This window comes from Cimex lectularius, unplaced genomic scaffold (assembly GCF_000648675.2).
Source record: "Cimex lectularius strain Harlan isolate CLEC.00 unplaced genomic scaffold, Clec_2.1 scaffold303, whole genome shotgun sequence".
Classification (NCBI taxonomy): Eukaryota; Metazoa; Arthropoda; class Insecta; order Hemiptera; family Cimicidae; genus Cimex; species Cimex lectularius.
The window spans coordinates 473938-496053 of NW_019392917.1; the positions used below are offsets into that span (position 1 = coordinate 473938).

At 33.3% G+C, this 22116-nt stretch overlaps 3 protein-coding genes and 1 long non-coding RNA gene across 4 annotated transcripts; 2 read left to right on the forward strand and 2 right to left on the reverse strand.

Moving 5' to 3' along the window:
- Nucleotides 1–1953: 1953 nt before the first annotated feature.
- On the reverse strand, nucleotides 1954–8582 carry LOC106663721. The gene is made up of 6 exons (XM_014388793.2): nucleotides 8318–8582; nucleotides 5250–5316; nucleotides 5018–5193; nucleotides 4791–4952; nucleotides 4531–4685; nucleotides 1954–3140 (listed from the first exon to the last, which is right to left on the reverse strand). The coding sequence occupies exons 1-6, from the start codon at nucleotides 8355–8357 to the stop codon at nucleotides 3048–3050; spliced, it is 693 nt and encodes a 230-aa protein (XP_014244279.1). The 5' UTR covers nucleotides 8358–8582; the 3' UTR covers nucleotides 1954–3047.
- A 1042-nt stretch (nucleotides 8583–9624) lies between these two features.
- Nucleotides 9625–13600, reverse strand: LOC106663751 (glutamate dehydrogenase, mitochondrial-like). The gene is made up of 10 exons (XM_014388833.1): nucleotides 13229–13600; nucleotides 12867–13116; nucleotides 12598–12798; nucleotides 12447–12533; nucleotides 12202–12389; nucleotides 12020–12136; nucleotides 11799–11963; nucleotides 11202–11406; nucleotides 9948–10093; nucleotides 9625–9888 (listed from the first exon to the last, which is right to left on the reverse strand). Exons 1-10 carry the CDS (start codon nucleotides 13460–13462, stop codon nucleotides 9769–9771), a joined length of 1713 nt encoding a protein of 570 aa, XP_014244319.1. The 5' UTR covers nucleotides 13463–13600; the 3' UTR covers nucleotides 9625–9768.
- Nucleotides 13601–15979: 2379 nt separating this feature from the next.
- Nucleotides 15980–19761, forward strand: LOC112127845. Its single transcript, XR_002910749.1, has 3 exons — nucleotides 15980–16219; nucleotides 19086–19199; nucleotides 19613–19761. It is a non-coding gene; the product is annotated as an uncharacterized LOC112127845 (long non-coding RNA).
- An 812-nt stretch (nucleotides 19762–20573) lies between these two features.
- LOC106663576 (histone H1-like) lies at nucleotides 20574–21358 on the forward strand. Its single transcript, XM_014388493.2, has one exon. It carries the CDS (start codon nucleotides 20646–20648, stop codon nucleotides 21246–21248), a length of 603 nt encoding a protein of 200 aa, XP_014243979.1. The 5' UTR covers nucleotides 20574–20645; the 3' UTR covers nucleotides 21249–21358.
- The last annotated feature ends 758 nt before the right edge of the window (nucleotides 21359–22116 follow it).

Sequence of the window (22116 nt, forward strand, 5' to 3'; positions counted from 1 at the left end):
TGTGTATTGAAAGTGAGTGTATTTATTGACATGAATGTGTAGTGTGGCTGGGCTGATGGCAGAATATACAGTACTCCATTGATCCTCAATTAGGTTAGTTATATAATAAGTGTAAAGGCTAATAGAGGAATATTAAGTACTCCACTACCCCAATTGAATGAATGGTATGTAAATAAGTAAGAAAGTATTTAAGAGCAAGAGTGAAAGGAAATTATTGTGTGGGGGGACAGAAATGACCTGTGTTGGTAACCATCAGAGTCCAACCTTACTGGCCGGATGGAAGACTAACCCTGGACTGCCAACACCCAGGGTGATTGATTCTGCTGGTAATTTATTGTAAATTACAAAAGCTGGAATTGCCTGTGGACTATGATAAGTGATAAGCTCAATCCTATACATGTGTAGATTTGAGTTTATATCACTAATTCCTGCCATACAGGATGGTTTAATGTCCAATTACCCATTGGGTGTTCTGGACAAGATTTAAAAAGCCATGAACTATGCTGGTATTTGAATCCAGAACCTCGAGCATGACAAATATATATAGGACACTAACAACTCAGCCATTGAAGGTTATGACTAAGCCATTTCTGTAGTTCCCAACGTAACCATGCTTATCTAGTTTGTGATATTGATATATGACAATAAAGTAGTAGAACATGTGTCAATTGAGTACTTGATTCAATGTGCAAATATTCATATAAACACTGAAAAACAATTTATTCAAAAGGAAGGCATATATTTCATCCAAGGGACCCACAAATCTACTGTTCTTTTTATAATGGCTATCATACCCAATTGCACTAAGTAGTATGCCAGCCAAGAAAAGTTTCTATAAGCCTGCCTAGGCAGAGAAGTAAATAGGTGTGGGTGTGTGTCAACAACTTATGATTTATTCTAAGTCAGAGGATAATAAAAAGCTCCATATGAGGTAACCTTCACCAAGACTGACAAACTCACAGTTGCAATTAGAGAGGGCCAGACTTAGAGGAGTGATAGGACTATTAACAAGTCACCATTATCTAAGAATACATCTACACAAATGGGCATATTGAACGATGCATTTTATGCAATGAGGAAGAGAATAAAAATGAAATTGTAACTGCGACAGGCAATGACCTAATACTTCTGACAAGAAGCAATGAGTCAATGTCACCAAACTATATAACTAGGAAGGTACAGTAAGCCAAAGGCTGCAGTGCCTGGGGAGCACAAATCCTGCTTCCTAGTATCAATCATCATCATCTAGCTAAGCTGTCCAGAGGAAATTCTATCAATAGAGTTACACTGCTAATTAGACAAAAAATGCTATTTGCATGGAATTACTAGTTAGGTTGCCCTGTCTTTGGGCCCAAAACTAATTTTATTTTAGTTTAAATTGGAAAAAGTATTTTAAAGTGGTTGTGAACCATTGTTTGCGATACTCAACAGGTAGCTGGACCACTGTATGAAAGGAATTACTTTACTTTCACTATAAGCATATTTTATATCTGCTGCACCAAGCACCATATCTGGAGGGAGATTGGTGAGGGTGTCAGACTCGTATTTGTCACGCTAACGATTCTGAGTTTTCAATCCCTGTAGATTCCATGGATTTTTAATAGATAATAGTGTTAAAAATGTATTGTAAAGAGGTTTGACCCCTCCGAACGGATGTTAAGCCCTCCTGCATGACAGGAATTACTTTTTATAAACATATTTCTATGCACGTAGAAACACTGCCTTATTCATTTAAAGCATATCAAATAAGCAATAATAAAATAAAAATTTCACAACGCTTTTTTTTTATATAATTTTTTAGTTTACACAATACAGCACATTAATCAACCCAACTAAATATAAACTGAGAACAAAATAAAAACACTGTAATGTTAAAAATAACAGTATAAAATATTAAAATGTATGTTTTAGATATAAGGTTTAAAAAAATATAAATATACAAAACAAGCTTTCTTTGCTAATATTAACTTATTATAAATGTAGTTTAATTTCACCAACCCACAGATTCCTTGTCCTGTTCCATCCAGGTTCTGAAACTTAAAATATTAACTCAAAAGTTGTTTTTTTTTTTACTTTGAACTAAACTCAAAAGTTTAACCCTTGCTGAAAGCTAAAATATATTAACCCTACTATAACATTTAGAGTATTGAGATTACATATTATACATGTTATATATTGTTAAAATATATTTTTTTAAATAATTTTACTGAAATTAGGTTGCCAGATGGAACAGGGCGAATACAATTGGTAAAATATTTTAAATCTCTTTAAAGAAACAATCGAAAACCAAATTTTCAACCCAACAAAATTTAAATATAATTACAATATAAATAATCAAATCAATCGATAAAGAATCACACTCTTCAAACTCAGTCCTTAAAGATGGATGGAATTTGTTACAATAAGATAGATAATACTTTGAAGTTGCCAACATAATTTCTTTTTGTACTATATATATAACAATTATCTAGCGTCTCAACAATTATTTCCTATTTGGTTATTATCACCAAGCTCGTATAACCAATAGAACTGCTATGATATGTCATTATTTCATAATATATCGAGATTTTATTAATTTACGATTTAGTGTCAAGCTCGTTAATTTTAAGCTGAGCCACTGGAAATAATATATTTCAAGGCACATATTACAAGCCCTTTAATATTTTAAACTCTATCTTTCAATTAAATTTTATTTAGCGTCTGATCTATTGTAATAGGAAAATAAGCTATTTGTTGGCGGGAATAAGATTTGATTGATATGTCAGATCCAGTCATTTATAATTTAAGTATCTTAATCTAAACAGCGACGTTGAGAATTCTTTAAAAAAAATTTCAATACATTTTATATTTTACCCTTGTGCAGTTTTTAAGTGCAAATTAAATCAATTGCAGTGCTTTTTCAGCAATTATTCTACGTTTAAGTAAAAATCTATAATCTCTAGTTATAAATATTTGATTACACTGTTAACATTATTGTACCACTAGGTTTGGCATGGAATTAAAAAAGAAAAAAAAAATTAACTCTTATATGACATCGCCCCCAATTCTTAAATAAAACCATTGTGATGGTCTTGTGGTGGATACATTTCCATCACCAAATTACGTTTCTCCTCCCTCGTGTCCCATGACTTTCTTGCATCCTGGAAAAAGATAAATATGATTCTTTGAAAACAAAATATTGAAAAACTGGCGTGTTAAAATAAATGCTTGTCCATCTCCTCTAGTATTGGAAAGTGTTGTGTAACCTGAAGAGAGGAGAGGAAAGCCAGGGAAAAGAAAGCAGCCAAGTCAGGGCCAATGTTGATCATACATATACACAAAAACGCTAACTTAAAAATGAAAAAGAAATAAAAAATAGANTGTTTAAATTGGCTTACATTAACATATGTAATTAATATAACGGTAAAAATATATGTTGTTTGAAATAAACAACAAAATACGTCCGGTGTCCGGTTTTTTGTCTTTGAATTTATACAGTACATAAAAAGATTAGAAAATGAAAGAGAGAGAGGGAGAGAGAGAGAGAGAGAGAGAGAGAGAGAGAGAATAGCGGAGGTGTGGAACGCTGCGCACAAATAAAATAGAAGATGACAACGACAGCACACATGTTGGGTCTGTCAGTCTGAAGAGACGGATTGGAAAAAGGCAATGGAATTTCACTGGATTTGTCTCCTCATGTGCAGCTGAGGTCTCCTGGGTCGAGCAATCAGGATGAGCCCCGGAAGAGGAATTGAGACTGTCATGCGGAGGAAGATTTTTCCATTTCTGGGGCAAATAGTTCAGAAAGCCTGAGGCAATAGAAGGGAAGAGGACGTAGGTCTGCTGGGTTTTCCTCTTTATGGGCAGCATTCTCATCCTGCAGCGAGGAATCAGCATAGATACCTGGAAGAGGATTGGGAACTGCAAAAGGAGCAAGGAAGAAGGCCCTTCAGAAAAACCACCGAGAACTGGCAGCTGCAGCCACCAGGAAATAAATGTTGTGTGTTCGATTTAGATGAAGCTTTGTACACTTTTTTTTAGTTCATAAACAGTGCAAATTTATGCTAGTTTTGTTTATTGTGGTCATTTTGATGGTTCACTACAATTTTTAGTTTTATTTAATCTTAAGCTAGCTGTTAAGATGATATGATAATTTTGCTGATTTTGTATTTTCATTTTTTAATAAAGCTATTCATTTTTGTTGTATAATTCGGGACTATTTTACATTATTTTAATTTTTTTATTGAATACAACCAACCCTCTGTTTGGTCTTCAGGGGTTTCAGGGTAAGTTGATATTGGTTTTGGCTTTCCTTTCTTCTCCTGTACTAGAGGGTTTTATTATTATTATTTTTTATTATTATCCATTTTTGTCCCTTTATCTTTGTTTTTGTTGTCCTATTTGTTAAAAATAGAACAACTGATGCCCAACCTTTTTTTTATTTATGTTTTACAGATATTTATTTATTATTAAAAAAAATTTAAAATTCCACTCCCTCTCCACTGAGCATATTTTTATTGGCAATTCTGAGCCATAACACTGGATACGCACTTTGTAAAGTGTGATGGCAGCAAGTGTGTGAAACACAAAGGAAACGCCACAGAAGTAGTAGGACCAAGACAAATGGTTGAAATTCGGATACATGAGCCAATCCCTTCTAGAAGACTGGGTCCAGAAGATTATCACCGTCAAAAATAACCAAACAGCTGGAAAAATATACCATTAAAATAAAGCTTCAAATGTGTTAAATTGTCGATATGCATATGGCCTGTATACTGCACATTTTTTCAAGTTACCAAAATTGCACTCACCGCTTATTGCATTACACATAAAAACGATCCCTGTTAGAAGCCACTCATATTTCAGTATAAATTTTAACGGGTATCTTGTGACGACCAAGGCTATTATTAACAAAGAACTGAACGATGCGATAAAAGCCAGAGTGACAAAAGTTTGAATCACCATAAGCCATCCTGTAAATCAGGTTGGTGTTAAAATTAATTAGATGATTATGATCAATTATTAATTGGATGATTACCTGGAACAAGCCATTCTCTAATGATGTAAAATTCAAAGCTGTAAATATAATGGCATCCAGAAAAGATCTTGTTGAAAGGATAATAAGGAAATCGGAACCGTTCAAAGCAATATTCCCACAAGCCCATATGCTTGAAGTTGCTGAATGTACCATCGTAAGACTCTACCCAGTAGGGGCTGTGAATCATGAAAGATTAAAATCATAAAACCAAAATTTCAACAAAAAAACTTACCTCGCAAATGAGATGAGTAGAAGCATACCAGCGATGTACGCCAGTATGCCTCCAAACACCATTGCATCTGAAAAACAAAAAGTCTGTTGAAACTAAATCAAACAAAATGGATAAAAACTTAATTAATGAGACAGAAGAATTGGAAATATTTGTAAATAAGGAAAAAGTGTAATGGATGGATCAGTGTTTTTTATTTGTACTAGGAACATAAGCCTAATCAGAATATTTATTAGATAACTTTTTATAGGTCAATGATGCTGAATTATCTTCAATGAAAGAAAAGTAGAATTTATAAGCAACGGCTTGAGGATTGTGGTTTTAAATGATGACATGGGGACTGTGGTGGCCGAGTAGCTAGGGTGTCCAACTTCTATTTGCCACGTTAGCAGTTCTGTTTGAATCCTGATATAGCCATTGGAATTTTATTTGAGATTAAAAGTAAAGTGGTTCTGATCCCTAATACATGACTAAAAGCGGATGTTAGACATTAAACCGTCCTGTATGACAGAAAATATTTTACTTTTAGAACCTTAACATTCTGCCAAAATGTGTGGTGATTAGTGACCGTTAATCGATATTTATTTAGAAATCGTGAGTTGCGGTCTGGTGTGATGTAATCCACATCCAAAATGTAATTGTAATATGTAAACAATGTTTGTAAATCCCAGGCCCTGAAGATGATCTCAATAAAGATTGAAACGTTGTCATGATAAAGAAAATGTTTTTCTAAAACCTACATCACACCAGACCGCATCTCACGATTTCTAAATAAATAAATTCTGTCAAAATTAAGAATCATCAGATGGCAAATTTTAAACATGAGAAAAGTAGATATTTATACACAAGTAAATTTATAATAATTTAAAAAGGAATATATCATACATGCAAGAGTGAAGGTGGCAAACGCCAAAATTCATCTGACAGACCAAACCAGCAAAGATAGGCAGGCCAATATGATTGGAAAGTACCAAGCAGCTTGTTAAACTGATCATTTTTCACAGCCCTTGCTTGAAAAATGACTTGTGAAAAAAAAATGCCCAGGTATGCGGCAAGCTAAGAGATTTATAAATCTCTCAAAAAGAAGATGAAAGAACTGTCTCTCAGCAGGCAGGATATGAGTAAAATTATAGGCAACTATACCATCCACTACCCTCTTAACTACTACCTAAAGAAATTGGCAAAGCAGAGAGGAGGAATCATAGAAATTGGCATATATGCTTTGTAAATGTGAATAATTAACCCCCGGTTAAACTACAGCCACTTTGGTGAGGCAATTTTCACACGAAAAGAGGTGTGCAAAAAGACACTGAGGAAAGTGCTTAAGCTTATAGGAAAAAGTGCACTTTCCAAGGATTATCATTTATAGGGATTCCACTACAGATTGCAGTACCTAAAAAACAATAGTTTTGCAGTGAACGTGTCAAACTGACAAATTTTCACAGTCTTTCTATTCTTGCTGGTGAACCTAATGATGTGGTCGGTGTCAATCATTTCAAATGTTCATACACTTTTAGGCTTAGTACACATGGGGCGTTGAATTGTGCATAAACGGGATTGTAGCAAACACATGGAATGCTTGGAAAAGAGCAATTTTACGATGAAAGTGGAGAAGTCATTTGTCTGTGGTATTATTTTCTCTATCGCTGCTATAAACTAAGAAGAAAAAAAAGAAGTATTGGGTCCATCCTATTTTAAGAGATAGATTCATAAATAGTATGTTTGTTACTCTCTGCCCCAAAATTACGTGTTTATGAACCAAAATTTTTCAATCATTATAGAATATCAACTAACTCTGAACGATTTTCAGCAATTGATTAAGGGCGATATTTAATCAAGACCTCAGTGTGAAAGGGGGGCATAACTGCTGCAGAACAAGAGTGCATCAACTTTTAAAATTACATGGGAAAACAAGCTACAAGCTCCAGACATTAGACAAGTTTACAAAAAGATGTAGAACTTCTGTATCATCTTCAACGCTGACCTGCTCGACAGTAAAACCACCTCTAAATCACCGGAGTGTGAAGAATGTGTGGTTGATGAGATACAGTAATTTCTGATGGTTGACAGGTATGAAGGAGCTGTAATAAATATGAAAATATAAATGCATGTCTTTCAGGTGCATATATGTTTAAATGCAGGTTTTTTTTTCAATTTTGTCGATCAGGAGATCGTTGTGAACAAGGTATGTTTCCGTCATGATGATGGAAAAAGAAGAATATTCTCTGGTAAAACACATGTTGATCTGAACACACCGATTAGTTTCTCTGAATCTTCAGTTAAACTCGCATAGTGAGGGGAATCTTGAGTTGCGCATTGGGCTTAATGTGCTCTACTTTAAACTTCAGTATTTTAGTAACGTGCGTTCGTAAACGTGCTTTAAAAAATGCTTCGTATGTACTAGGCTTTAGAACAACCAACACGCCAATATTAACACTAACAAAGGTAGCAGTACTGTTCAGAAAGTCTTCAAGTTCCTTTAAAGAAGTGGTCCATGGTATGGACATTGGGCTGATCCAGACAAGATATCGTTTCGTCATAGTAGACAAGTAGACGGTTAATCGTTAATGACCCCACCCAGAATTAAAAATACAAAATTCTCAGAAATATAAAGAAGCCCAATGCCTGATGAAGGATCCTCGCTTTGCTTACATCCTGAGTCCATCTGACTGGTTTTTTTAAGTCAAATAATTTTATATTTTTACAAATAAAATTTATTAATATAAGTTTTTAGTAGGTCCAATGAACTAAAGTACCTACTTTAAATATGCAAAATATAGTTGGGTTGAAAAATTAGTGTCACAAGCAGTACGCAAACCTACAACCTCCAGGGTACTGATCCGTACTCGTGACACTAATTTTCCAATTCAACCAAACTTTCCATAATAAAATTTATTTATTATTGATTTTTTTTAACAAAACAAAATAAAACAACCTAATAAAAATATGAAAGTTCACTGAGTACAAGATTAGTCAAATACTAAAGTTGAAAAAAAAAATAAAAACGTACGCCCTCGAAATTGGATGATAAAATGAGACAAAATTGAAAATAATATTATTAAATGTGTTACCGGAAGCCCGAGGGAAGTCTTTGCCGTTGGTGCTCGTCATATTTATTAAACCGTTCCGCCTTGTTTAGAGAATTGGAACCTGAAACGGCTGTCGGAGAAATTCAGACCATCACTGTTCGATCCGTTGGTCAAAACCGTCCAGGCCTTCTAAGTTCGAACAGTCCACAAAAATTTGTGGACGCAGGTCACTGTAGGTGAAAATCTTTTGAAAGCTGTAGCCGTTTGTTTTGGCCTACGCCCAACAAAGCCAGACCAGACGTCAAAACAAGCTGGGGTCTTCTTGCCGCAGATGGCGATACCTGCTGCAGCGAAGACGTCACCATTCGTAGAAAGACCGTCCAAAAATTAAAAGCCATGATTTTTAAAAAATTATTTATTTACTTATTCACCAATTATTGACTTTTTATAATGAGTGCAGATCATCTAATGGCATATTACAATAATGCGATACAAATCAAATAAAATTTAAAACAACAATAATCCATATTTGCATAGTGGTCATTGACCATAATAACTAATATATATATACGTTCAATGAAACAAATACATTTAATACATAAGTATAAGGTATTATAAATACATTTATTTATTTTACAGGCAAAGCCTTTTAAAATTATACAATAGTTACAAATATATTAGGAGGGCTAATATAGAGATTCATTGCAAAAAATAAATAATTATTTAAAGAAACAACTGAATTATAATTATAATACAATAACAAATAATAAATAATTGGAAGTATGAATTATTAAATAAAACATAGCTGTAAATATATGCAGTTAACATAATTGATAGAATATAAAACAAAACAACTGAAAAAGATAATTATTAGTTATTTCAATTATTCTTTTTATGTAAGGTCTTGGTTGAGATGGAAAAGTTAGTGTCACGAACGGGATTCGAACCCACGACCTTTGGCTCAATACGCTGCTGCTCTAACCACTTGAGCTATCGTGACAAGTGGTAGAGCAGCGGTGTGTTTAGTGGATGGACACCAACTCCCCATCTCAACCTACAACCTTTTGAATTTTCCCAATTTTTGTCATTTTTCAAACGTCGTGTAGTCAGGATTTGATTCTCAGCAATTTATGAAATGGCCACGTTGAGCTGTTAGTGAAGTAATTAGGAATAAAGGAGAGAAGACAGGACTACAAGAGTGAACAAGGGCCAATTAGTTTAACGTGCTCCCTGATTTACCAGCAAACTTGTAAAATCTTAAAGAAAAAATTAAACAACACTTATAACTGAAATTTTATTTGTTTGTACATGTTTTATAACATAATTTTCATAACAAAAAAAAAAAAACATACATTGCTTAACAAAATATATATCAATAAAGGAGCAAAAGTGAATGTGTTCAGCCTTCTACTGAATCAACTCGATGCTTGTTTAAATGGGCAAAATATTGACATTTGTATTTCTCACTAATTTTTTTTTATATTTTCTTTGTTTTAGAAGTAATGCAATCCAGATTGTTCAAGGGTAATAAAAATCCTTGTAACAGCGTACATATAGGCTGCTGTTCTCAAATCAGTACCTAGGTTGTACCGTTTGGCAAATTTTAGAAGTTGCTAAAAAAACAAATTAGTTGTAGTAAGTAGTTTTTTTATATAAACAGATAGTGGCTTACATCGCCGGCTTCATTCATCGAGGACTGCAAGCTTGATTGGATGATGTGTTTTTCTGAAGCTTCAATAAGGCGTTGCCTGTATTTAGGACTTGGCCCAACCATAATTTCTTTTCCAAGACCAGTTTTTAATGAATGAGCTATTGAATCTGAGAAAATAAAAATTAAATTAATTTTAAAGTACTAGTGTGATGATTATTATCACAGCTAAAGTATTTGCAACCCCATTGCTACACAGGAAGTCTTCCTGAATAATATCCATTCATGGCGAGGCTAGACCCACAATGCTCTGACAGCCTACTTGCATAAAATGGAGCAATTAAAACTTCAGGATGGACAAAGTTCTAGGGGGTGCTTGTTGATGCCAAAATCCCAAAATTCAGTTTTGATAAGAAATTGCAAACCAAATATCTAATAGAGCTTATTAGGAGAAAGCAATCCCAGTTAATGCCAATTAGGAATACAGATAGTTCTGAGACCAAGCCAATTATGTATGGAAATACCAAGGACTAGAATTCATATAAGGTTTTGATGATATACCAAGTCCATTAGGCAGAGACTGGCTGAACATTGTGCTAGGGTGATCAAAATTGGTATTTTCAACAAGATAAAGCCACCAACTTGGTCAGCTTGGGGGCACTAATAGCAACTACCTCATCAATAATAAAGTCCAGAGCCATTTGGAATTGCATCTAGGCCCTGGCACAGGTCAGACATTAAGAATTCATGGGAGAGGAACAACTAGAAGACCAATAAATTAGCCAAGAGAAATTCGATCTAGAAAACTATCAGCCCAGAACCATTTTGTGGTATACCAAATTTAAAAAAAAAAAAAAAAAAAAAAAAATAAGGGATTAGGACTGGAATGATATTATGATTGCTGACTCAAAACTGTAGACTCAGAGCAGTAGAAGCAATCCTGTGTGAATATTGCCAGGAAGAAGAAGAGGAGAATACATCTGTAGGTGTGCAGGTCTATGAAGGCCAGATTCCTACTTCTCAGAGAGGGGTAGTCCAGGCATAATGTGTAGTAAGTATAACAAACGGGAGCTTTTAACAAAAGCTTTGGGATCCCATAAAAATTCTTAAGCTAATGAAGAGCACTAGACAATAATGGTAATTGCATAATAGACCAGAGCAAGGTTGTAAAAGAGGTCTTTTATACTTAACCTTAAAATTTTCGACAGAATTGATTGATTGATGTGAACTATTTAAATAAATTTACATTATTATATGTTTGAAAAAAGTTTTTGTTACCAAATAACATTTCTGTATTTTCTCTGTCATAGCCAAACTGCAGTCGACCCCAGGATACATGATTGATGTTTTTCAGCCATTCAAAGTAGGAAACCAAGACACCACCGGCATTGGCATAAATGTCTGGAATTATCAATATCTTTTTCTGGTGGAGTATTTCATCTGCTGCTGGTGTCGTTGGCCCATTTGCACCTTCTACAATAACCTTTGTAACAAAATGAAAATACAGATCAATGTGTTATTTAGAAATGTGTGGTGATTAGTGACCGTTAATGGTAATTATTCAGAAATCGTGAGATGCAGTCTGGTGTAATGTAGATTTCAAAAAAACATTTTCTTTATCGTGCCAACGTTTCTATCTTTATTGAGATCATCTTCAGGGTCTGGGATTTACAAACATTGTTTACATTTAACAAATACAGGCAGGATGTGGAAAAAAGTGAATTTATACAATGCAAAATATATTTTTTATATTCAATCAAAGTATTTCTACTCTCAATAAAGATCGAAACGTTGGCACGATAAAGAAAATGTTTTTCTGAAACCCACATCACACCAGACCGCATCTCATGATTTCTGAATAATTAGTGTTATTACTTTAGCCTTGATTTTATCAGCATTGCTTTTGGTGATGACTTTTTCGACAGCACATGGTATAAATATGTCACATTCTTCGAACATAAGATTCTCCTTTGGTGTGTACTCTTTCGCATTTGGGAAGCCCTTTAATGTTTTATGTTCCTTGAGATAGTTGGCTACGTCCTGAAATATTATATGTTTCACATTCTTGTTAAACATATAACAACTTTATATTTTACTTTGACAGAAATTCCGTTTTTGTTGTGTAATGAAATGTCATATTCCATGATTCCGATCAATTTGGCACCTCCTTTCTCAAAGTACCTTGCACTATGGAAGCCTACATTTCCAAACCCCTAAGATACAAAATGTTCCTTACTGTCTTAAACCAAATGCGCTAGTATTCAACAATTCACTAAACCTGTACTATAAACGTCTTTCCTTTAATTCCTGGCAGGCTATTGGTTGTTTTCATGAATTCCTCATCAGACATAATTTTTGCTGCAGCATTCCACACTCCTCTCCCGGTAGCAGTCCTCCGTCCCATTATTCCACCCAATAAAATAGGTTTTCCTGTGACTACGCTTGAACTGTCGATGTCAACTTGGCCTACAAATTATATGAAATAGGCCTGTGTGAAGAATTTTGATGTTAGAAAAGTTTCACCTAATGTCTTGACATAAGTATCCATGAACCAAGCCATGACTCTAGCGTCTGTATTGACATCAGGAGCTGGAACGTCTATTGCTGGCCCTAGACAATTTAATTAAATAAACAATTCAATTTAAAATGACAATTTCTGAATAAGAATACAAACCGACGTAATTTTTTTTAATTAATTCCAAGGCGTATCGCCTGGTGATTTTTTCTATCTCACGATCTGTGAATATTTTGGGATTAATTTTGACTCCACCTTTTGCACCTCCAAAAGGTATTCTTAAAACTGAACACTTGAAGGACATAAGAGCTGCTAAAGCTTTGATTTCATCTTCTTCAACATCAAGAGAATACCTGATCCCTATATGAAAGTAAATCTTTAGCGGCTTGTTTACTAACCTGTTTTACAGCGAAAGAAAAAAAAATTACCCCCTTTCATCGGCAGTTTGTGTGAAAGATGATGCACTCTATAGCCGTCTACCATCACAAAATCCCCATTGTTGAGTTTAATAGGGAATGTGACATGTATAATAGCCTCGCAACTGGCGATTCGTTGAAGCAATGCATGTATTCTTTTACAGCGTTCCTCATGGTTCAGAGATTCTGTCGCTTGGCACATGCTTTCTTCTAATGAATCAGCAAGGTAGTAAACTGCCTTGTGAAAATTGTACTTTACAATCTACAACCGATTGAATATACTGATTATAAAAAACTAAAATTAAATATAACACTTCACAAAGCACATGCACAATAATATAGATACAATCCCACTTCTGAAAAAAAGAAATTACCTTATAAAAATCTGGATCTTCTTGTGTTTTGATAGCCAACATGTCATTTGGTATGTCATAAAGAGAATTTGAACCTGGACCAGCGCATGTCCCTCCTTCTCGTACGCACAAATTCCGAAGATATTTTGGTGAATACAGGTGTGCCATTTTCGGTGTTGATGTAGAACTTGCCAAGAAATTTAGTTCTTTTTTGAAAAGGGCTTTTAAACAAACTCTCCCTAGGGAACACTGCATGGTGGAAGTCGTCGCTTGTTTACTACGTCTATAAAATAAGATCTTTGCCCTTTATCTTTCTTTCTTTGAAATGCAACTAACAATAAAGAGTTAAGAACAGATGTACATTTAACTTTACCAGATGATTCATTAAAATGTTAAATTTTAAAAATGATTCATTTTGTAGCTGTATTTTTTAATTCAAGCAGTTACATTAATGATTCTGTTTAGTTATTATTATAAATATAATAATATAATATAAAAAAATTAAGATAGTGAAATCAGTATTTAAACTACACTAGCCAAGATTTTGAGAATTTTTCACTATCTAGAAATATTTAGTATTAGTTATTAATTCATATGATTACTTTTTATTATATAGTATCTTCTAATACTCTGCTAGATAATGTAACAGTACAAAATATATGTGCTCAATAACAATTGCCTACTGTATATAAATGTCTAAATATTAAACAGGGAATTAACAGAGTATACTTGATCTGGATTAAATGCACAATGTGCATTATTGTTATGCATTTGTGGTTTTTGTTCATTTTTCCTTTGTTACTAACAATGTTCTTATTGAACCCGCACTAGCCATAAATTTATGGCAACAAGTTCTAGAACTTTATACTGCGATATTTCAAGATTTCTTTATAAACGTCTGCAGAGTGATTAATTCATAGTTTGGTCGTTTTCCATTATTTTGGTCCCTCTGGTTTGATCTGTCAAATAAGTTTATGCTGGCCCAGACTTAAAAACTCAAAATTATTCATTATGATTAAGATCACTGTGATATTAATTTATAACTTCGTCTTTATAAAATAGAAATTTTGTTTAAAAAAAAAGTTAGAAAAGCTTAAATTGAAGTGTTTAATGAAATTGGAATGATGTTTGTTCGAATAGTTTGTAAACTTTTTACTGCAAGTTGTATGATTACATAACAAAACGTATACTAATATATTTTTATTTATTCAGGCTCTTTTCATAAGTATGTATCCTTGTCTATTGCTTTATTCTAGGTTTTACATAGAAATGTGTGGTGATTAACACTTTGCGTGAGTAGAAATACTTTGATTGAATAAAAAAAAAATTTTTTTTTGCATTGTATAAATTCACTTTTTCCACATCCTACATGTATTTGTTAAATTTAAATAACGTTTGTAAATCCCAGGCCCTGAAGATGATCTCAATAAAGATCGAAAAGAACAATAAAGAAAATTCACTAATTTCGTGGTTTGCTTGACCAATTAATATATTACACTTAATTAAGGTTTTTAGTTGAGATAAAAAAAGTCTTTTAGTGGATCGAGGTCACGATAGCTCAAGTGGTAGAGCAGCGGCGTATCTAGCCGAAGATCGTGGGTTCGAATCCTGCTTGTGCCATTGACTTTTTATCTAAACTAAAAACCTTAATTGTTTTAAAGAAAATGTTTTTCTGAAACCTACATCACACCAGACCACATCTCACGATATTTGAATAATCGTTTTACATAGATGTGAAGCCTCATTTGTGCCCAGGAGTTCCAAACCTGAATAATTTTTCAAATCCACTATCATATTAATGAAATTATTCTGTCATTAAGACCAACAGGTTGCTTGAGAGAAATTGATCCAGGAACAAACAATTGTCACTTGTGAGCGAGTCTCTGTGATGGGCTGTAGTAGCCTTCACATTTTCAACAATATGCACGGTAGTGAGTACCATTTAAAAAAATTTACATGTACCAAATGAAAGTATTTGTAAATAAATTTAATCAATAATATAATTATTAAACATTTTGTTGCACTTGTTGCAATAGAAATCCATCAAATGATGAAAATACACTATTTTCCCTATATTTTAAATTGGTAAAACACAATATAAAAATATGAGGTATTGAACGAAGAGAACCATGCTGCTTTTCAGACTGTGTTTTTTTTTTTAATTAACCTTACAACTTTAGTTTTAAAACTCACTGCAGAATTGTGCTGTTCATAGAGAAGCAAAAGAAATTTTAATAACATCTGTAACAATTGGCACATCTGGTTTGTTTTTATTTTAGACAAAAAATATTCAATCTGTGCTCAGATGAAACATACATTAATATAATTAACAAGACTGGACTTGAGGTGAGTTCATGCTTCAGCTTCCCCTGATTTCATACAGAACAATTTAACGATGTTTTTAAGAGGCAACAACATTTTGGTATAACAGAATAGAAAAATGTAATAATTATCATAAAAAACACAAATTAACAGTTTTACAATAAATATATACAAAATAATTAAATATATAATATGTGCAATATATTATTTATTGTTAATATGTTTAAAATATAGATTTACAAAAGATATTAAATAAATTAAAAATTTTACAACAGAAAATTTACATCCGTAATTGTTTGCATCAGTGAAAAATTGTATTTCTTAAGAAAATTATAATTTCATGTATTTTGACCCACTTTTCACTAGACATTCAAACCCAAATTCAGGATTATCCCTAATCCATTGTTTACCCTGTCCCCTCTTTCCTTTTATTTTGCTGTCGTGCTTGCATCCTTCTCTCCTCCGAAATGCATCAAAATATATTACAATTATTTTACTTTCTCAATTTTTTGTGGATGCTTCCGTTAAATTTAAATTTAATTTCACCTTAAAAAAAGCTAATTATTTTATTCAAGTCTCTAAAACGATTCAGAAAACCACCGCAAACTCGCTTTTATCTATTTCATCTAAATTTATTTCTGGCTGTTTGGAAAATTAGAATTAGGCTGAGAAATCTGCGGACTCATCGAGGTAATTTAGTTTAATATTTTTATTCTTTATATTTTTGCTTTTATTTCAAATCTTTGTGTAACAAGCATATGAACACAACAATTTATTATATTTTGTAAGTTAAGTACCTAAAACTAATAATAATCCATTTAATAATGAATAGATTTATTTAATGCATTAAAAAAGAAATTCTAATCTATTAGGTAAACATTTTTTGATTTAAACACGGAGAAAACAAAACATATAACATAATTAATCTTTAATTAAGGTTTTGGTTGAGATAAAAAAGTCAGTGTCACAAGTGGGATTCGAACCCACAACCTTCGGCTAAATACGCCGCTGCTCTACCACTTGAGCTATTGTGACTTCGATCCACTCGGGCACTAACTTCCCATGTCAACCCCACCTTCTGAATTTTCACTCCTTTTTGCCATTTTTTTTTTATCCCAACCAAAACCTTAATTAAATATTAATTAATTGAAAAGAATTTATTTGGTCAAGTTGACCATAAAACCTAATAAATATAACATAATCATATAAATTAATTTATAATTTTTATGTAAAATTTGGTTGAGACCTCTGCTCACAAAATTTGATTACATGACAAAAAGAGAGAAATTTGAAAAAAAAATTTGTAAGTTGAGGTGGTGAGTTGGTGTTCTGGGGGTCTGAAGTCACGACATCTCAAGTGGTTAGAGCAGCGGTGTATTGAGCCAAAGGTCGTGGGTTCGAGTCCTGCTCGTGGTGCTAATTTTTCATCTCAACCACACTTTACATAAACATTATAAATCAATTTAAATCATTATTTTGTTTAAACAAGACCGACTAAATCATATGGATTCATATAGTAATTATAATGGATAATTTTAATATATGTTCTTGTCAACTTTTGGCGCTTGTGAATTCTGCCCTGCTATGGAGACATAACATACATACTGTTTTGACCGTTTGAGAAATTGAGCTTTAAAGTTTTTAAGCTGAAGCCTCAGTTGAGAAGCCATATTTTTTGAAGTTTTTGGCTGAGGACAACTTCATTTTTTTATAATCCTGAAAGCTTTTTTTAAAATTATAATTTATTACTTATTTATAATCACTCTTATTGTATGTGTTTTTTATTAATAAAAAAAGTTATTACTTTAATTTAACTAGCAAAGATTTGTGATAATTACTTATGAAAACGAAAGTATCTGAAAAGAAAATGACTTTTAGAAACAGACGTTATTTTTTTAATATAATTTCTTTTCTAGTGTACTTATCGCATAATAAATCACATTTTTAAATTAATACCACAGAATTTCCATTTCTTTTGCTCAATGTATCCTCTCTAATTAATTCGTTTTACGCTGGAAACGAGTTTTTGTGGCGTAAATCAAGTGGAAAATAATATAAGTTCATTTATTTTTTGCTAAGGCACGGTAAAATTTAATTTTATAAAATTTTTTACTAGTATTTTATCCAAAAAATTTTAAACTATATACAATACGTCGATATTTTAAAGTGATATTTTTAAAATTTCTGGACGATTTTATCGTGTTTTTGAATAGGAAACTACTTAGGAATACAATGAAAAAAAAATACAAAAATAAAAATAAAAAACAAATGGAGATTGTTCTTAATAAATCCATTATATTTAGTGGTCTATTGACCAAATTACTTCTTTCAATTAATTAATCTTTTTATGTAAGGTTTTTGGTTGGAATGAAAAAGCTAGTGCCACGAGCAGGATTCGAACCCACGACCTTTGGCTAAATACGCCGCTGTTCTACCACGAGCTATCGTTCTTAATAAGGCAGAACTCGTTTTTAAATCATCTATTTCAATCGTCGCCAGTCGAACTAGACGTTCCTGAGACATGGTTCTAAAATATATTTTTTAAAACTATTTGTAGTTTTTCTCCACTTGTCACAAAAACGTGTAGCGTTAGTAAAATTCTTAAAGTAACAACTAAATTTCCAAATAATCCTTCCAATCCACTTTGAAAAACGAAACGTTTATTCTGACCCTAAAATGTGGTAGTACGTGTTGAAGGTTAACCATTAATGTCTTGTTTTTCTTGAAACGAAAGAATTTTCTCAAGGTTGGTGAGACATGGGCGTAATTCTTCAACCGATATGCTATTTTTATTTTTTAAATTAAGCAACAAGCTAAAATTTTGATTATGTGATTTTATTTGTATAAATTTTGTTTCCAAAGAATTTAATGTTGAATCTAACATTTCAAAATAAAATTGAATTTCAAATCGGTCTTTGTTGCTTGATTTTCTTTCTTTCCCTTTATGATGTTGAAAAATATTTTTGGCCCTGCGTTTTCTTGTGCTAGTATGTATTGAACTCTACTGGAAGTTTAATTTTTGTGCAAGTCATACAGACAAAATCATTGAATTTATTTTCGTTTCTCAACCCTTTCAAAAGTTTCGTCAATGATTGCAAGATTTCTATCTAATTGAAGCGTTTTACTTACTACATAAAAAAATAAAACTATGATGAATGCAAAATCAAAACATTGACTTCAAATATCACCTCGTCAAATTCTTCATTTTCATTAGTGCCCAACAAGGCTGCCCCAATGACTTAACGGTCCTAGGGCATCTACTCTCACCGTCAAGTTTTATGGTCAACTTGTGCATTGTTCAAACCGTGTTTTTTGACATTAACTACTAAATTTAATGAGTTCGGATCACAGGGTAAAAAAGAAATGCCCTTGTATTTTAATCCGCATCATTTTGGACTCCTTTCATATTTAAGCCGTAATCCTAGGCCGCGAAAATAATCGACAATTAATAATAGTTTTGGTAAATTTTCATTAAGTTACTCACAACCCTCCCAGGAAACTTAAAAAAATTAGTTAACTCGAATATGTAAAAATAACAGCGTACAATAATTAATAGGTACACAGGGTGACTTTTTTGACGACTAAGTTAAAGGTTGACTCCTCTTTACTCTGAAGTCCTATGCAAAGGTTGGCCAAGGTGTCCCATCGCCAGAAAAGCTCGAAGGCCCAGGTAATAACTGTCGTTTAAATTTAAAATTAATTAATCTGTATTGTTTGGTGTGTGAATAAAATGAGTTAACCTAAAATCATTTGGTCCAAAGAAAAAAATTTATCGTTAGATGTTTTTTTGTGTTATAAATATGTGCAATTAGCGTAAATATACTGAAAATTCTGTTAAATTATGATTTGGATATTTATATAATTAGAGTGCATTATGACAATAGATATAATAAAATCAACTTGTTCAAGACGGTCTAATGAGGCCTTTCAACCAAATGATTTGCTTTCATTTCTCATGTTATCCTGGTAACTGTTAACTTAATAATATCCTCGGTTAAAATAATAATAATAAACTTGGAGCAATGATTAAAAATTAAAGCCGTATTGATAAACGTATGAATGTGATTAAGAAATTCATTGTAGATGGGGTCTATAAATGGATAATGCGACGAAATAATCCAAGCCGAGTTGATGAAGGTTTAATAAACTTAATAATAAAAAAATATCGGCAGTAAGTATACGTTGATCCGTCTATGTTGAGATATTTCTCGTCTATGAGATCATTTTCATATATAATTTGATTTATTTATTGTTAAGTGGTGTGACGTTAGAAATATTTTTTCTTTGACGTTTTAACATAAACGTAAACGAAATTCTTCAACCCGCCGTTGATCTATTGAAAAATACTGATATTGTATAAACACTTTATATAAATATTCGATTATAATAACAAAAATCGGTTGATAAAGGAAAATAAAGAAAAACTGATGAGGCCAAATTGCACGAAGCAAGTCGAGTCACTGGAAGATTCTCGAGTGAATAAAGCTTTCTCATATGTAAGAACGAATAGTATAATTGAATATTGGACGCATTTGCGTGATAAAAAAGTGTTTATCTTCTTGCAATCCAAAAACGGAATTGTTTTAAAATGTGTCAGAAATATAAATAAAATTCCTGGACATACATAGTACAACTAGACGCGCTCGAGCGCACCCGACAGCCCCAAAATAATGGTAAAATTAAATATACAGGAATACTTGGAGTCTGTGTTTTTCCAATGATTCGATTCTAGAGGCGTTATAGTTGAACTCGAATTGATGAGCTTCTTTTTTAATATAATTAGAAATGAGTTATGTTTAAAAAACAGATCATTGTCGCGTTAATATTGGATCTAGCCTTTGGAGAAATCGTTATATTCATATCAAATTGTTGCTGTTTTGTAATGAATCTTTCCCAGGACGAAATACCAGTTTTACTCTAGCAAATTGAATATTTAAAATTACATAAAATTAATGGACTATATTTTTAATTAAACGTTGAAAAGAAAAAAGAAACACTAATGTGGATGACAGAGCGAAGATCGGGCTTGAGAGCGGTGGTGTTTTCGTTAGGGTTCGGCCTCGTTCTATGTATAGCATCCCCTCTCTAATTCGGGCATCAGTTACTCTATAGCGAGATGACGGAGACTACCTCTTCACCAGCGGCAGCCACTTCGGCCGAGGCCCCGAAGAAGGGTAAGAAGGCAGCAGGCAAAAAGGCGCAGAAATCTGGCTCTGCGAAGAAGGCGTCGGTTCACCCACCGACTTCGCAGATGGTCGACGAGGCGATCAAGAATCTCAACGAACGCGGCGGATCGTCTCTCCAAGCCATCAAGAAGTATGTTTTGGCCAACTACAAATTGGACTCTGTGAAAGCGGTCTTTATTAGGAAATACCTGAAGAACGCTGTCACTTCGGGACACCTTGTTCGGACCAAAGGGACTGGTGCAAACGGTTCTTTCAAGTTTCCCAGCAAGGACAAGCCGGCGAGAAAACCTTCGGTGAAGAAAGCCGCTTCAACGAAGAAAACAACCCCTGCGAAGAAGAAAACGGCTACTACACCGAAGAAAAAAGTGGCACCGAAGAAACCCAAAGTAGCAAAAGCAAAGTCCCCGGTTAAACCTAAATCGAAGCCTACTCCGAAAAAGCTGCAAGCCAACACAGCCAAACCCAAGAAATCTCCTGCCAAGAAACCAACAAAGGCTGCAGGAAAAAAGAAGAGTTCCCCGAAGAAAAAGTAAACTCGTGTTTTCTCTATTTTTCAAATCCCAGAAGAATTAGTAAACTCGAGTTATCTCTTGTATGTTTCAACGGCCCTTTTAAGGGCCACCAATAAACTCACTAAAAATTCTTTACTAAACGAAAACTCACCAGGGATCTGACATTCCGACGTGTTCATAGGAATGACGAAGGTGAGGTGTTTGTAGATTCACTTTTTATAATAATGGTAACGTATACTAAACTCACAGATTTGTTTACAATTGTTTAACAATTTAATCACTAATCTCCCCTAATTGGAAGAATCTGCACCTACATGGACCTCCAATAAAACAACCGTTTTCTGTGGTCGCTTCTTGCTGGCAGAGTATATGCAGTGTATTTTCTGTCTGTATATGACCTCTTAGGCAGCACTGTCCAACCAGAAATGAACCACTACAAGTTTTGTAAATCTTGAGGATGGCCCTTCTATGAATCTCTTCGCTTATCTCGTACATGTGTTATTGTTCCACCAGGTTTTGGACTAATTAAAGATCATTTTTGGAAATGCCTTTTTTTTGTCAAGATATACCACATTAGGCTTAGAGAATTCATTTCATGTATTCCTAGGTTTACGTTTTAGAGGAGTGTTGAAAGCTTGGGGTATGATTAGTGCGTTTCAATACGGAATGTTGGAAAAATTACTTAGAACTTTAAATTAGCTAATTTCGTGGTCCTCTTGACTAATTAATATATTAAAATTAATTAAGGTTTTTAGTTGAGATAAAATAGTCAATGGCACGAGCAGGATTTGAACTCACGATCTTCGGCTAGATACGCCGCTGCTCTACCACTTGAGCTATCGTGACCTCGATCCACTCGGACACTAACTTCCCATCTCAACCGCACCTT